The 15,179-nt window shown below is 43.6% G+C and overlaps 1 protein-coding gene across 2 annotated transcripts in view; it reads left to right on the top strand.

Moving 5' to 3' along the window:
* Window positions 1-1,846: 1,846 nt before the first annotated feature.
* The window catches only part of LOC123999425 (lysosome membrane protein 2-like), a 67,681-nt gene continuing 54,348 nt past the window's right edge, over window positions 1,847-15,179 (top strand). For both annotated transcript variants that reach the window (XR_006832450.1, XM_046305212.1), the window contains exon 1: window positions 1,847-2,466. Coding sequence is in view for 1 of the 2 variants with exons in the window: in XM_046305212.1 (XP_046161168.1) it covers window positions 2,350-2,466 (117 nt within the window). In the remaining variant the exon portion in view is untranslated. The remainder of the gene's footprint in view (window positions 2,467-15,179) is intronic.

The following is a 15,179-nucleotide window of genomic DNA, read 5'->3' as shown; positions in this document are numbered from 1 at the left end:
CGGGCTTCTTCTCGACCCCTTTCTTTCCTCCCTGTTTTACATGGCATCAGTGTAAACACACGGGCTTCTTCTCGACCCCTTTCTTTCCTCCCTGTTTTACATGGCATCAGTGTAAACACACGGGCTTCTTCTCGACCCCTTTCTTTCCTCCCTGTTTTACATGGCATCAGTGTAAACACACGGGCTTCTTCGAGGTCATCGTTACTTGGAGCAGATTATGACATGATGCCTTGCACCAATATATCCCATCCAAAAGTGAGGATGTTCCCTTCGAAAGTGAAAACCCTTGCAAGGTTACATTATGGAATAAGAGTGTGCCTCGTGATCATTTTAGGTGCATTTATAAACCATCATTCAACCAGGCTTATTAGAATTTGGCAAGCACTAATGACTAATCTCACCGATTTTTACCATCACTTTTTTTACGTGTCAATATTTTTTTAATTGATGGTTAATGTAATTGATCCATTGTCAAATGCATCGTAAATGTATTTAACAATTTAAAGTATATTTTTTTCATGCGAACAGTGTGTGAGCACGTTTTTGCCATTGAGCCTGGGCATCGGAATCCGGAGCTCTAGCTCTTTATTGCAGGGTCGGTGCTATCCGGAATCCTTGGGATGTCCCTACCAGAAACCCGAACCTTAATTTTTAGTCAAAAACAACTTTATATCGAAAGTAGTGCGTTTGTTTTGACGGCCTGCACATGCGCAGTTCGGCACTAGATGACAGTTAGACCCGGATGATTTATTTCTACACATCAACTAAGATAGCCAATGTCGCCATTTACATCGCCTACAAGTGTCATCTGAGATTTCTATAGAGCCCATTAGCTTGTAGTCTGGTTCTTCCAGACCTCCCTTTGCGAAAAACGGATGGGGAAAGAATCGGGTTTTGGAATGAACACAGAAAATAAGGTCTGAGGGTTAACACAGGCTTAGGAGATCTTATAAGTTTTGTTCTATGAAATAATAGCACTCAGTTAACACAACCTGTCATTTAGCAGACGCTCTTATCCAGAGCGACTTACAGTAGTGAGTTGATACATTTATTTAGGATCTATATGAATTATGAAGCTTTTCTGTTTTTTTTTAATGTGATTTTATTATGACTCAAATTCTTCAGAATTCACAAAAAAATGGATGAAGTTGAACTCAAAGAACAAACCCAAGTTTGCGAGTTCGAATCTCATCCATGAAACATTTTAGCCAATTAATTTTCTTTAAACTTCATACTAGTTTTTATTTTTAGCTACTTTGCAAATAGCTACTTAGCATGTTAGCTAAACCTTGCCCTAACCCTAACATTAACCCGTTTAGCTAAGCCATTCCCCTAACTTTAACCCTTTAACCTAACTCGTAAACTTAACACATAGCTAGAATTCGTAATATATACAATGTTTAGAAAATGTGTAACATATTGTGTGTTTTTCTAATTCGTAAAATATTATACGAAATGGGTGATGGACATCCACAAATTAATACATTCCATTCAAAACGTAACATATACTGAATGGAGTGACTTGGATTGACATAGCCTACAGAATAATACGACCACAGCCGCAGTTTAGCAAATTCATCAAATATAATTAGGCTACAATTTGTATTATATATTACGTATTGTAGCCAAATTAGTAACATATTATACGAAATGGGTGATGGACATCCACAAAGTAATTTACATACCATAGGAAACGTCATACTAAATGGAGTGTCTCGGATGTATGTACAGAATAATACGACATGCTCTGAGACCACAGCCCCAGCCTGTAACAGCACTGACACACGTGTTGAGGGGAGACAACAGCCGTTAAGTTGTGACCAATCAACATTCGCTAACGCACGGAGGGGCACAAGTGTGACCTTGTAGGACTCTACAAATATCCACTGGCATGTTTTATACAGCTTACTACACCTTCACCACCCCGGACTGCAGCCCAACTCCTTTTGCTGTGAAATATATTTTACATTATTAACCAGAAAAGCGGAGGGTTAATTAAAGTTAGCTTAATTCCCCTTTCTTGGACCGCCTATAAACTAAGAAGAATAAAGAAACGATTACCGTTATTATTCATTGTGTTGCCTTAAAAAACGGTCGCTCCTGTAGAAGTTCTGTCACATCTTGCAGAAACATTTGGAAAAACGGACCACAAAGATCAGTCAACAAGGTCAACCTTGAATAAGTTTCTTTGTTACCGTTTGTTACCGTTTGTTACCGTTTGCACAGTGAAGGGAACTTGCAGATAAAAACACAGCAGGCTCAGTAGCCGAGTTTCAACCGCATCATCCTCCGTTTCTTCTACGCAGTGGTCGAACTTTTACGCACTGTTGTCTCAGAGTCACCTTTATCATGACGCGAAGTGCGATATATGGAGTCGGGATTGTTTGCGCCAGTCTACTGATCATCGGGATTGGCTTGGTTGTGACTCAAGTATTTCAAACTTTGATCCATAACCGGTTAAAAAAGGTAAATGTATTTATTATACAAAAGTTAAGTCATTTGTATTTTATATTTTATAGTGTTATAACAATGGTTTAAGTCACGAGATGTTTTCATTCATAGGCCTACACCTTCAGTGTGAATAATATTTGTAGAGACTGAAAAGCCTCTGGTCAGAGTAAAAACATTGATGAAAGTGTTGCTGTTCACAAGGCTTCTGTATGAACTAGGGTCTGCCTCTCTCTCATATATCAGCCCAGGGTAGCTATGGTACATCATCTCTGTACTGAAGAGCGAAAAATAGGCGTCAACATTTATCTCTGCATGGAACGAGCAGTATCCTATACTATTATTTACACAAATGATGTTGAAATTATACTGTATGTTGACAACTACTAGGATTTTAGACATCATGGAGGGCACCTTGTTGTTGAACAAGAGGGTAGCTAGGTATATGCATGTGAATATGCATTATATGCCCTTTATCATCATTACATTGTCCCAGTTTTCAGTCAATCTTGTCATAAAGGGTGTATAATTTGACACACTAAACTATCCAGGAAGCCTAACAAGCAAAACATTGACTTATCTAATTCAATAATACAGATTTGAGTCCTTTGTTTACAATAGCATTCAGTCCCTATTGATATGATAAACATTGTAAACTCCTATAAGATTACATGATATATCATCACTTTGTTGTTATTGTTGTTGTTGTTATTGTTGTTGTTGTTGTTGTGATTAGTGGTACTGTTCAATGCTATCACGTTTCAAGACCCAGATGCAGACAATGTCGAAGTATCAACAGTTTAGTAATCCAACCAGGGCAGGCACAAGACAGGTCAAGGGCAGGCAGGGGTCAGTCATCCAGATAGGTGGGGCAAAGGTACAGGACGGCAGGCAGGGGTCAGTCATCCAGATAGGTGGGGCAAAGGTACAGGATGGCGGGCAGGGTCAGGGCAGGGTCAGGGCAGGCAGGGGTCAGTCATCCAGATAGGTGGGGCAAAGGTACAGGACGGCGGGCAGGGTCAGGGCAGGGTCAGGGCAGGCAGGGGTCAGTCATCCAGATAGGTGGGGCAAAGGTACAGGACGGCGGGCAGGGTCAGGGCAGGGTCAGGGCAGGGTCAGGGCAGGCAGGGGTCAGTCATCCAGATAGGTGGGGCAAAGGTACAGGACGGCGGGCAGGGTCAGGGCAGGGCAGGGTCAGGGCAGGCTCAGGGTCAGGGCAGGCTCAGGGCAGACTCAGGGTCAGGGCAGGGTCAGGGCAGACTCAGGGTCGGGGCAGGCTCAGGGCAGGGTCAGGGCAGGCTCAGGGTCAGGGCAGACTCAGGGTCAGGGCAGGGTCAGGGCAGGGTCAGGGCAGGCTCAGGGTCAGGGCAGGCTCAGACAAACAGAGAACACAGGTATAAATACACAGGGGATGATGGGGAAGATGGGCGACACCTGGAGGGGGGTGGAGACAATCACAAAGACAGGTGAAACAGATCAGGGTGTGACAAATGCCACTGATATGCATTTTCCATGCTCTCATTGAAGAACCTCAGTCAGAAGCGTTTTCCTGAGCTGGATAAGGACGAGGCATCTTCTCTGTGCATCCCCAAATGCCAGCCTGTTCCCTACATAGTGCACTACTTAATATCAGAGCGCCTATGGAACCCTATTCCGTATATAGTGCACTACTTTATATCAGAGCCACCATGGAACCCTATTCCCTATATAGTGCACTACTTTTGACCAGAGCCCTATGGCACCCTATTCCCTATATAGTGCACTACTTTAGACCAGAGCCCCTATGGAACCCTATTCCCTATATAGTGCACTACTTTAGAACTGAGCCCTATGGAAACCTATTCCCTATATAGTGCACTACTTTAGACCAGAGCCCTATGGAACCCTATTCCCTATATAGTGCACTACTTTAGACCAGAGCCCAATGGGGTCCTGTTTAAAAGTAGTACACTATGTAGGGAATAGGGTGCCATTTGGGAGGCAGACTGTCTCACATGTGGCAAACAGCATGGCATTATATGTACAATTGTCCACCTGTTGTGCGTGTGTGTGTGTGTGCGTGTGTGTGTGCGTGTGTGTGTGTGCGTGTGTGTGTGTGTGTGTGCGTGTGTGCGTGTGTGCGTGTGTGTGTGTGCGTGTGTGTGTGCGTGTGTGTGTGTGTGTGTGTGTTGTCAATCACATAATACTGCATGTTCCTTTTCACAATTCAACCTCTTGTAGTTGAAGAACTATACAACGACAACATTTCATATAACTTAGAATACGTTTACAGTAATGCCTTTTATTAAAACCATTTTACAGTTTTTAGTACGGGATGTAGAGAATGAGAGTGGACAGTTCTGTGTTCCAAATATTTATGATTCTAAGGGGATTTTGTTTAAATCTGTTCATACAACTTTCCCCATGTGTCAGAGGAGGTTCCTTGCAGTTGGTTGCAAAGGATGGATTCCACAGCTAAGAATAACTAACCGTGTCTTAGCCCATGCAGACAACCCTGTGGTGCTCCAACCCAAAGCTAGGCCACTGCCCAAACAAATTACTTTTAGGAAGAGGGAGGCAGAGGGGGGCAGAGGGAGGCACAGGGGGGCAGAGGGGGCAGTGGGAGGCAGAGGGAGGCAGAGGGGGGCAGTGGGAGGCAGTGGGAGGCAGTGGGAGGCAGAGGGAGGCAGAGGGAGGCAGTGGGAGGCAGAGGGAGGCAGTGGGAGGCAGAGGGAGGCAGAGAGAGGCAGTGGGAGGCGTGGGAGGCAGAGGGAGGCAGAGGGGGGCAGTGGGAGGCAGAGGGAGGCAGAGGGAGGCAGTGGGAGGCAGAGGGAGGCAGAGGGAGGCAGAGGGAGGCAGTGGGAGGCAGAGGGCCACAGTGAGAGGCAGAGGGAGGCAGAGAGAGGCAGAGGGAGGCAGAGGGAGGCAGTGGGAGGCAGAGGGAGGCAGTGGGAGGCAGAGGGAGGCAGAGAGAGGCAGTGGGAGGCAGAGGGGGGCAGTGGGAGGCAGAGGGGGGCAGTGGGAGGCAGAGGGGGGCAGTGGGAGGCAGAGGGAGGCAGAGAGAGGCAGAGAGAGGCAGAGGGAGCGATAAAAGGGGGTAATACACCCCTTGGGTTAAGTAGCTGTTGATTGAATCAAGATGCTACACAGCCTGTGGGTTCAATGGCGGGAAGGACAGGATAGATAGTGTGACTGAAGATAGGTTCATGGAACTATGGGTACATCTCAAATGGAAGCCTATTTCCTATATACTATAGTGCACTACTTTAGACCAGAGCCCTATGGGGTCCTGTTTAAAAGTAGTGCACTATATAGGGAATAGGGCTCCATTTGGGACACAAAATGCATAGTGTGACTGATGTTTTAAAAATCCTCTCCATCTGGGTTCAGATTCCACAGAGACTTCCTGCCTGGTTTTGCATTTGTGGATTGGGGTGTGGGGTGTGGGGGTAGGCGACTAGATTCCACAGAGACTGCCTGCCTGGTTTTGTGGATTGGGGTGTGGGGTGTGGGGGTAGGCGACTAGATTCCACAGAGACTGCCTGCCTGGTTTTGTGGATTGGGGTGTGGGGGTAGGCGACTAGATTCCACAGAGACTTCCTGCCTCCTGGTTTTGTGGATCGGGGTGTGGGGGTAGGCGACTAGATTCCACAGAGACTTCCTGCCTCCTGGTTTTGTGGATCGGGGTGTGGGGGTAGGCGACTAGATTCCATAGAGACTTCCTGCCTCCTGGTTTTGTGGATCGGGGTGTGGGGGTAGGCGACTAGATTCCATAGAGACTTCCTGCCTCCTGGTTTTGTGGATTGGGGTGTGGGGGTAGGCGACTAGATTCCACAGAGACTTCCTGCCTCCTGGTTTTGTGGATTGGGGTGTGGGGGTAGGCGACTAGATTCCACAGAGACTTCCTGCCTCCTGGTTTTGTGGATCGGGGTGTGGGGGTAGGCGACTAGATTCCACAGAGACTTCCTGCCTCCTGGTTTTGTGGATCGGGGTGTGGGGGTAGGCGACTAGATTCCACAGAGACTTCCTGCCTCCTGGTTTTGTGGATTGGGGTGTGGGGGTAGGCGACTAGATTCCACAGAGACTTCCTGCCTCCTGGTTTTGTGGATTGGGGTGTGGGGGTAGGCGACTAGATTCCACAGAGACTTCCTGCCTCCTGGTTTTGTGGATCGGGGTGTGGGGGTAGGCGACTAGATTCCACAGAGACTTCCTGCCTCCTGGTTTTGTGGATCGGGGTGTGGGGGTAGGCGACTAGATTCCATAGAGACTTCCTGCCTCCTGGTTTTGTGGATCGGGGTGTGGGGGTAGGCGACTAGATTCCATAGAGACTTCCTGCCTCCTGGTTTTGTGGATCGGGGTGTGGGGGTAGGCGACTAGATTCCACAGAGACTTCCTGCCTCCTGGTTTTGTGGATCGGGGTGTGGGGGTAGGCGACTAGATTCAGTCAGTTTTTGGTTGGAACAAATAATCCGTGGGACTGGAAAATAATTGTAATAATTTGCAAATTGACCACAACTTAGATTGTATTAGAAAATAACAACCATTTCACACCTTGAATTACATTGAGACACGATAATATCTCTTTTTATTTTATTTGTGTTTATTTAACTGGGCATGTCAGTTAAAAGCTCATTGTTATTTACAATGGCAACCTACCCCGTCCAAACCCGGACAACAGGTTTCCTAAATTATTTAGATTTTTTGCTGAATCCCTAGTGATTTTATACTTTTTTGATCAAAAACTCAAATAAAAAAAATGACAAATTAGATGACAAATTTTGGGGTAGAGGGCAAAAACAATCCCTCGTGGGGCAGTCACAGTTGTAAAACAGTGGATGTACAAGGTCAAAGATAGCTTTTAACATAACACATAAATAAATTAATATGAGTATAACCTTTTGTGCTTTACTCACATACACAATGACCTTCTCACTCCTTTAAGTGCCAAACCAGCTGGATGTGACAAGTGATTTGTAACGGTTAGTAAGCAAGTGAGGAACGGTTCCTGGAAAATCTTTGGGTGAAAACTAGAGTGTAGGACATGTTTAATAAATAATTGAATTCAGAGGTTAAATTGTAACATATTCCACTAATCTTTGCACACCTAATCTATTGAAATATACTGTACTGTATATATGATACAGAAAGGTTTAGCATAAACTATTTTGTTTTCTACTGTACAGAGTACCTTCATAAACAACTGTCATCATTAATCACAGTAAGATAAATACAGTAACGTTCTATCTTCAGGACATGTCTGTTTGTTGGTGTTAGAAGCCCAGGAAATTCTGTTTCCAGTAACATTCTATCTTCAGGACATGTCTGTTTGTTGGTGTTAGAAGCCCAGGAAATTCTGTTTCCAGTAACATTCTATCTTCAGGACATGTCTGTTTGTTGGTGTTAGAAGCCCAGGAAATTCTGTTTCCAGTAACATTCTATCTTCAGGACATGTCTGTTTGTTGGTGTTAGAAGCCCAGGAAATTCTGTTTCCAGTAACATTCTATCTTCAGGACATGTCTGTTTGTTGGTGTTAGAAGCCCAGGAAATTCTGTTTCCAGTAACGTTCTCTCTTCAGGACATGTCTGTTTGTTGGTGTTAGAAGCCCAGGAAATTCTGTTTCCAGTAACATTCTATCTTCAGGACATGTCTGTTTGGTGGTGTTAGAAGCCCAGGAAACTATGTTTCCAGTAACGTTCTCTCTTCAGGACATCTCTGTTTGGTGGTGTTAGAAGCCCAGGAAACTGTGTTTCCAGTAACATTCTATCTTCAGGATGTCTATGTTTGTTGGTGGTGTTAGAAGCCCAGTAAATTCTGTTTCCAGTAACATTCTATCTTCAGGACATGTCTGTTTGTTGGTGTTAGAAGCCCAGGAAATTCTGTTTCCAGTAACGTTCTCTCTTCAGGACATGTCTGTTTGTTGGTGTTAGAAGCCCAGGAAACTCTGTTTCCAGTAACATTCTATCTTCAGGATGTCTATATGTTTGTTGGACATGTTTGTGGTTTAGAAGCCCAGGAAACTGTGTTTCCAGTAACATTCTATCTTCAGGATGTCTATGTTTGTTGGTGGTGTTAGAAGCCCAGGAAACTATGTTTCCAGTAACATTCTATCTTCAGGATGTCTATGTTTGTTGGTGGTGTTAGAAGCCCAGTAAATTCTGTTTCCAGTAACGTTCTCTCTTCAGGACGTCTCTGTTTGTTGGTGTTAGAAGCCCATGACTTCAGAAAACAGTGCTTTTAACATACAATGTTTTCATTATACATATTTGACACACATTGATGCTGTGCACGTTCATTTATACAGTAAATATCATCCTGCACACCCTTACCTGGGATTTGAACTCACAACCACTTGGTTTACGGCATTCCGATCCTCCTGCCTCACCACCATGCCCGTGTCAGTTATCAGTTATTCTGACAGTTTCCTCAGTTCCAAGCTGCCTCTGCAAACAACGTCAACAAAATAACTGTTCGTCGGGAGCTTCATGAAATGGGTTTTCATGCAGCCTAAGATTACCATACGCAATGCCAAGAGCTTGGCTGGAGTGGTGTAAAGCTTGCCGCCATTGGACTCTGGGAGCAAGCATTTTGCTACACCCGCAATAACATCCGCTAAACACGTGACCAATTGATTTGATTTGATCAGTGGAAACGCGTTCCCTGGAGTGATGAATCACACTTCACCACCTGACAGCTCGACGGACTAACCTAGGTTTGGCGGATGCCAGGAGAACGCTTCCTGTCCCAATCCATAGTGGCAACTGTAATGTTTGGTGGAGGAGGAATAATGGTCTGGGGCTGTTTTTTGTGGTTCGGGCCCCTTAGTTCCAGTGAGGGGAAATCTTAACGCTACAGCATACAATGACATTCTAGATGATTCCAACTTTGTGGCAACATTTTGGGGAAGGCACCTTCCTGTTTCAGCATGACAATTCCCCCGTACACAAAGAGAGGTCCATTTCAGAAATGGTTTATCGAGATTGATGTGAAAGAACTTGACTGGCCTACACAGAGTCCTGACCTCAACCCCATTGAACACCTTTAGGATGAATTGGAACACCTACTGCGAGCCAGGCCTAATCGCCCAACATCAGTGCCCGACCTCACTTTATGCTCGTGTCTGAATGAAAGCAAGTCCTTTCAGCAATGTTCCAACATCTAGTGGAAAGCCTTCCCAGAAGAGTCGATGCTGTTATAGCAGCAAAGGGAGGACCAACTCCATATTAATACCCATGATTTTGGAATGAGATGTTTGACGAGCAAGTATCCACACACTTTTGGTTATCTTGTGTATGTAGTTTGAAAATATTGTATGTTAAAAGCAGTGTGTGGGTGCTACTCACAACATTTTTAACTACATTTTCTCAAGTTGGAGCTAAATTTGTGCCAACTAAACATTTAAAACAAACAAAAAAATGAACCAATTACTAAATAATACTTAGTTGAATCAACCAGATCATTTTTTGACAGTGTTTGTTGGTGTGAGAATCCCTTGAGATTCTGTTCACAGTGGTGTTCTATCGTCATGGCACGGTTCTAACCTGCATCATAAAATAACTACTTTGTTGCCTTTCTCACATTGAGATCACACTCAAGGTTGTGGTTATGGCCACATGCAGTGTGTAACAATCCACATTGTCACAATTCTCCCAGCGAATGGAATTTCATCCCATTTAAACTGTCTAGTACTGTGCCTTCCATATAGGGAGAAAGAGTGAGAAAGGAAGACAGAGGGAGAGATCCTGAGAATGTAACACAATATGAATAGAATATACTGTATTAAAGGATTACATACTGTTATGTGTCCAGCAGTACTAATCTGTTGTCCAGCAGTACTAATCTGTTATGTGTCCAGCAGTACTAATCTGTTATGTGTCCAGCAGTACTAATCTGTTATGTCCAGCAGTACTAATCTGTTGTCCAGCAGTACTAATCTGTTATGTGTCCAGCAGTACTAATCTGTTATGTGTCCAGCAGTACTAATCTGTTATGTGTCCAGCAGTACTAATCTGTTATGTGTCCAGCAGTACTAATCTGTTATGTGTCCAGCAGTACTAATCTGTTATGTGTCCAGCAGTACTAATCTGTTATGTGTCCAGCAGTACTAATCTGTTATGTGTCCAGCAGTACTAATCTGTTATGTGTCCAGCAGTACTAATCTGTTATGTGTCCAGCAGTACTAATCTGTTATGTGTCCAGCAGTACTAATCTGTTATGTGTCCAGCAGTACTAATCTGTTATGTGTCCAGCAGTACTAATCTGTTATGTGTCCAGCAGTACTAATCTGTTATGTGTCCAGCAGTACTAATCTGTTATGTGTCCAGCAGTACTAATCTGTTATGTGTCCAGCAGTACTAATCTGTTGTCCAGCAGTACTAATCTGTTGTCCAGCAGTACTAATCTGTTGTGTGTCCAGCAGTACTAATCTGTTGTCCAGCAGTACTAATCTGTTATGTGTCCAGCAGTACTAATCTGTTATGTGTCCAGCAGTACTAATCTGTTATGTGTCCAGCAGTACTAATCTGTTATGTGTCCAGCAGTACTAATCTGTTGTCCAGCAGTACTAATCTGTTGTCCAGCAGTACTAATCTGTTGTCCAGCAGTACTAATCTGTTGTCCAGCAGTACTAATCTGTTGTCCAGCAGTACTAATCTGTTGTCCAGCAGTACTAATCTGTTGTCCAGCAGTACTAATCTGTTGTCCAGCAGTACTAATCTGTTGTCCAGCAGTACTAATCTGTTGTCCAGCAGTACTAATCTGTTGTCCAGCAGTACTAATCTGTTGTCCAGCAGTACTAATCTGTTGTCCAGCAGTACTAATCTGTTATCCAGCAGTACTAATCTGTTGTCCAGCAGTACTAATCTGTTGTCCAGCAGTACTAATCTGTTGTGTCCAGCAGTACTAATCTGTTGTCCAGCAGTACTAATCTGTTGTCCAGCAGTACTAATCTGTTGTCCAGCAGTACTAATCTGTTGTCCAGCAGTACTAATCTGTTGTCCAGCAGTACTAATCTGTTATGTGTCCAGCAGTACTAATCTGTTGTCCAGCAGTACTAATCTGTTGTCCAGCAGTACTAATCTGTTATGTGTCCAGCAGTACTAATCTGTTGTCCAGCAGTACTAATCTGTTATGTGTCCAGCAGTACTAATCTGTTGTCCAGCAGTACTAATCTGTTGTCCAGCAGTACTAATCTGTTGTGTCCAGCAGTACTAATCTGTTATGTGTCCAGCAGTACTAATCTGTTGTCCAGCAGTACTAATCTGTTATGTGTCCAGCAGTACTAATCTGGTATGTGTCCAGCAGTACTAATCTGTTGTCCAGCAGTACTAATCTGTTATGTGTCCAGCAGTACTAATCTGTTATGTGTCCAGCAGTACTAATCTGTTGTCCAGCAGTACTAATCTGTTGTCCAGCAGTACTAATCTGTTGTCCAGCAGTACTAATCTGTTGTCCAGCAGTACTAATCTGTTGTCCAGCAGTACTAATCTGTTGTCCAGCAGTACTAATCTGTTGTCCAGCAGTACTAATCTGTTGTCCAGCAGTACTAATCTGTTGTCCAGCAGTACTAATCTGTTGTCCAGCAGTACTAATCTGTTGTCCAGCAGTACTAATCTGTTGTCCAGCAGTACTAATCTGTTAGCTCCACCACCTCTACCTTGTTTATCAGCTCTGAATACATTATAACCCTCAATATCCAAGTCCAGAATGTCCAGATTCCTCTGCATAGTCTAGCTCTTGATGTAGTCCAGTTTAGGAAGTGTGCTCCTAATATTCAGATACATCAACCCAAGTCCTTTATGATTTTTTTAAGTCACATGGAGTGTCCGTCTCAAACAAACTACGTTCAATATGCAGATGCTGGCCCTGTCTGATGGTTGATATTGATATACACTTGAAGTCAGAAGTTTACATACACCTTAGCCAAATACATTTAAACTCAGTTTTTCACAACTCCTGACATTTAATCCTAGTAAAAAAATCCCTGTTTTATGTCAGTTAGGATCACTACTTTATTTTAAGAATGTGAAATGTCAGAATAATAGAAGAGAGAATGATTTATTTCAGCTTTTATTTCTTTCATCGCATTCCCAGTGGGTCAGACGTTTACATACACTTAATTACTATTTGGTAGCATTGCCTTTAATTTGTTTAACTTGGGTCGTTTTGGGTAGCCTTCCACAAGCTTCCCACAATAAGTTGGGTGAATTGTGGCCCATTCCTCCTGACAGAGCTAGTGTAACTGAGTCAGGTTTGTAGGCCTCCTTGCTTGCACACGCTTTTTCAGTTCTGCCCACAAATGTTCTATAGGATTGAGGTCAGGGCTTTGTGATGGCCACTCCAATACCTTGACTTTGTTGTTCTTAAGCCATTTTGCCACAACTTTGGAAGTATGCTTGGGGTCATTGTCCATTTGGAAGACCCATTTGCTACCAAGCTTTAACTTCCTGACTGATGTCTTGAGATGTTGCTTTAATATATCCACATAATATTCCTCCTCATGATGCCATCTATTTTGTGAAGTGCACCAGTCTGTCCTGCAGCAAAGCACCCCCACAACATGATGCTGCCACCCCCGTGCTTCACGGTGCTTCACGGTTTGGATGGTCATTATGGCCAAACAGTTCTATTTTTGTTTCATCAGACCAGAGGACATTTCTCCAAAAAGTACGATCTTTGTCCCCATGTGCAGTTACAAACCATAGTCTGGCTTTTTTATGGCGGTTTTGGAGCAGTGTCTTCTTCCTTGCTGAGCGGCCTTTCAGGTTATGTCGATATAGGACTCATTTTACTATGGATAGAGATACTTTTGAATATGTTTCCTCCAGCATCTTCACAAGGTCTTTTGCTGTTGTTCTGGGATTGATTTGCGCTTTTCGCACCAAATAAGTTAATCTCTAGGAGACAGAATGCGTCTCCTTCCTGAGCGGTATGACGGCTGCGTGGTCCCATGGTATTTATACTATACTATTGTTTGTACAGATGAATGTGGTACCTTCAGGCGTTTGGAAAATGCTCCCAAGGATGAACCAGACTTGTGGAGGTCTACAATTTTTTTTCTGAGGTCTTGGCTAAATTTCTTTTGATTTTCCCATGATGTCAAGCAAAGCTGCACTGAGTTTGAAGGTAGGCCTTGAAAACACATCCACAGGTACACCTCCAATTGACTCAGATGATGTCAATTAGCCTATCAGAAGCTTCTAAAGCCATGACATAATTTTCTGGAATAATCTACACTATGTAAAGGCACAGTCAATTTAGTGTATGTAAACTTCTGACACTCAATGGCAGTATAGACAACAGTACGACGATAAAGCTTAGAAGGGATGGGGGGTATTACCTGAGTGGTGCTTGGTCTATCTTTGAGTGCATAATGGGTTCATCTGTGTTTGGTATACTCCCACTGGACATGTGATTAAATGGGTTGTGGTTGCAAAGATCTCAGAAACAACACCTTTCTCTTGCTGTTTCCCTAAATCTTGACCTGTGGTCCTTCTGTAGCTCAGTTGGTAGAGCATGGCGCTTGTAACGCCAGGATAGTGGGTTCGATCCCCGGGACCACCCATACGTAGAATGTATGCACACATGACTGTAAGTCGCTTTGGATAAAAGCGTCTGCTAAATAGCATATATTATTATTATTATTAATTAGTCCTTCTGTAATTTGCCGTTATCAGCTTGTGCTGTCAAAATATCCTAAAAACTCCTCAACTATAAACCTATAGGGGGGGAGGGTTTGGCCGGTAGGGATATCCTTGTCTCATCGCGCACTAGCCACTCCTGTGGTGGGCCGGGTGCAGTGCACACTAACCAGGTTGCCAGGTGCATGGTGTTTCCTCCGACACATTGGTGCGGCTGGCTTCCGGGTTGGATGCGCGCTGTGTTAAGAAGCGGTGCGGCTTGCTTGGGTTGTGTATCGGGGGACGCATGACTTTCGACCTTCGTCTCTCCCGAGCCCATACGGGAGTTGTAGCGATGAGACAAGATAGTAACTACTAACAATTGGATACCACGAAATTGGGGAGAAAACGGGGTAAAATGAAATGATTTTAAAGAATGTCAAAGGTCACCTTGATTGAGCTTTTAGATTGACCATAAGGATTGCCTCATGCCACCTGAGCAGAGCCACATTGTGACAATCAGTTAACACAGTCCAAAATACAGTCAGTTAATACAGTCCAAAATACAGTCCAGAATACAGTCCACAATAAAGTCAGCTAATACAGTTCAGAATACAGTCAGTTAATACAGTCCACAATACAGTCTGCTAATACAGTTCAGAATACAGTCAGTTAATACAGTCCAGAATACAGTCAGCTAATACAGTCAGTTAATACAGTCCAGAATACAGTCAGTTAATACAGTCCAGAATAGAGTCAGTTAATACAATCCAGAATACAGTCCAGAATACAGTCAGTTAATACAGTCCAGAATACAGTCAGTTAATACAGTCAGTTAATACAGTCCACAATACAGTCAGATAATACAGTCCAGAATACAGTCAGATAATACAGTCCAGAATACAGTCAGTTAATACAGTCCAGAATACAGTCAGTTAATACAGTCCAGAATACAGTCCAGAATACAGTCAGTTAATACAGTCCAGAATACAGTTCAGAATACAGTCAGTTAATACAGTCCAGAATACAGTTCAGAATACAGTCAGTTAATACAGTCAGATAATACAGTCCAGAATACAGTCCAGAATACAGTCCAGAATACAGTCCAGAATACAGTCCAGAATACAGTCAGATAAT

This window comes from Oncorhynchus gorbuscha, linkage group LG16, assembly GCF_021184085.1.
Source record: "Oncorhynchus gorbuscha isolate QuinsamMale2020 ecotype Even-year linkage group LG16, OgorEven_v1.0, whole genome shotgun sequence".
NCBI lineage: Eukaryota > Metazoa > Chordata > Actinopteri > Salmoniformes > Salmonidae > Oncorhynchus > Oncorhynchus gorbuscha.
This window is presented reverse-complemented; position numbering and strand designations above follow the sequence as displayed.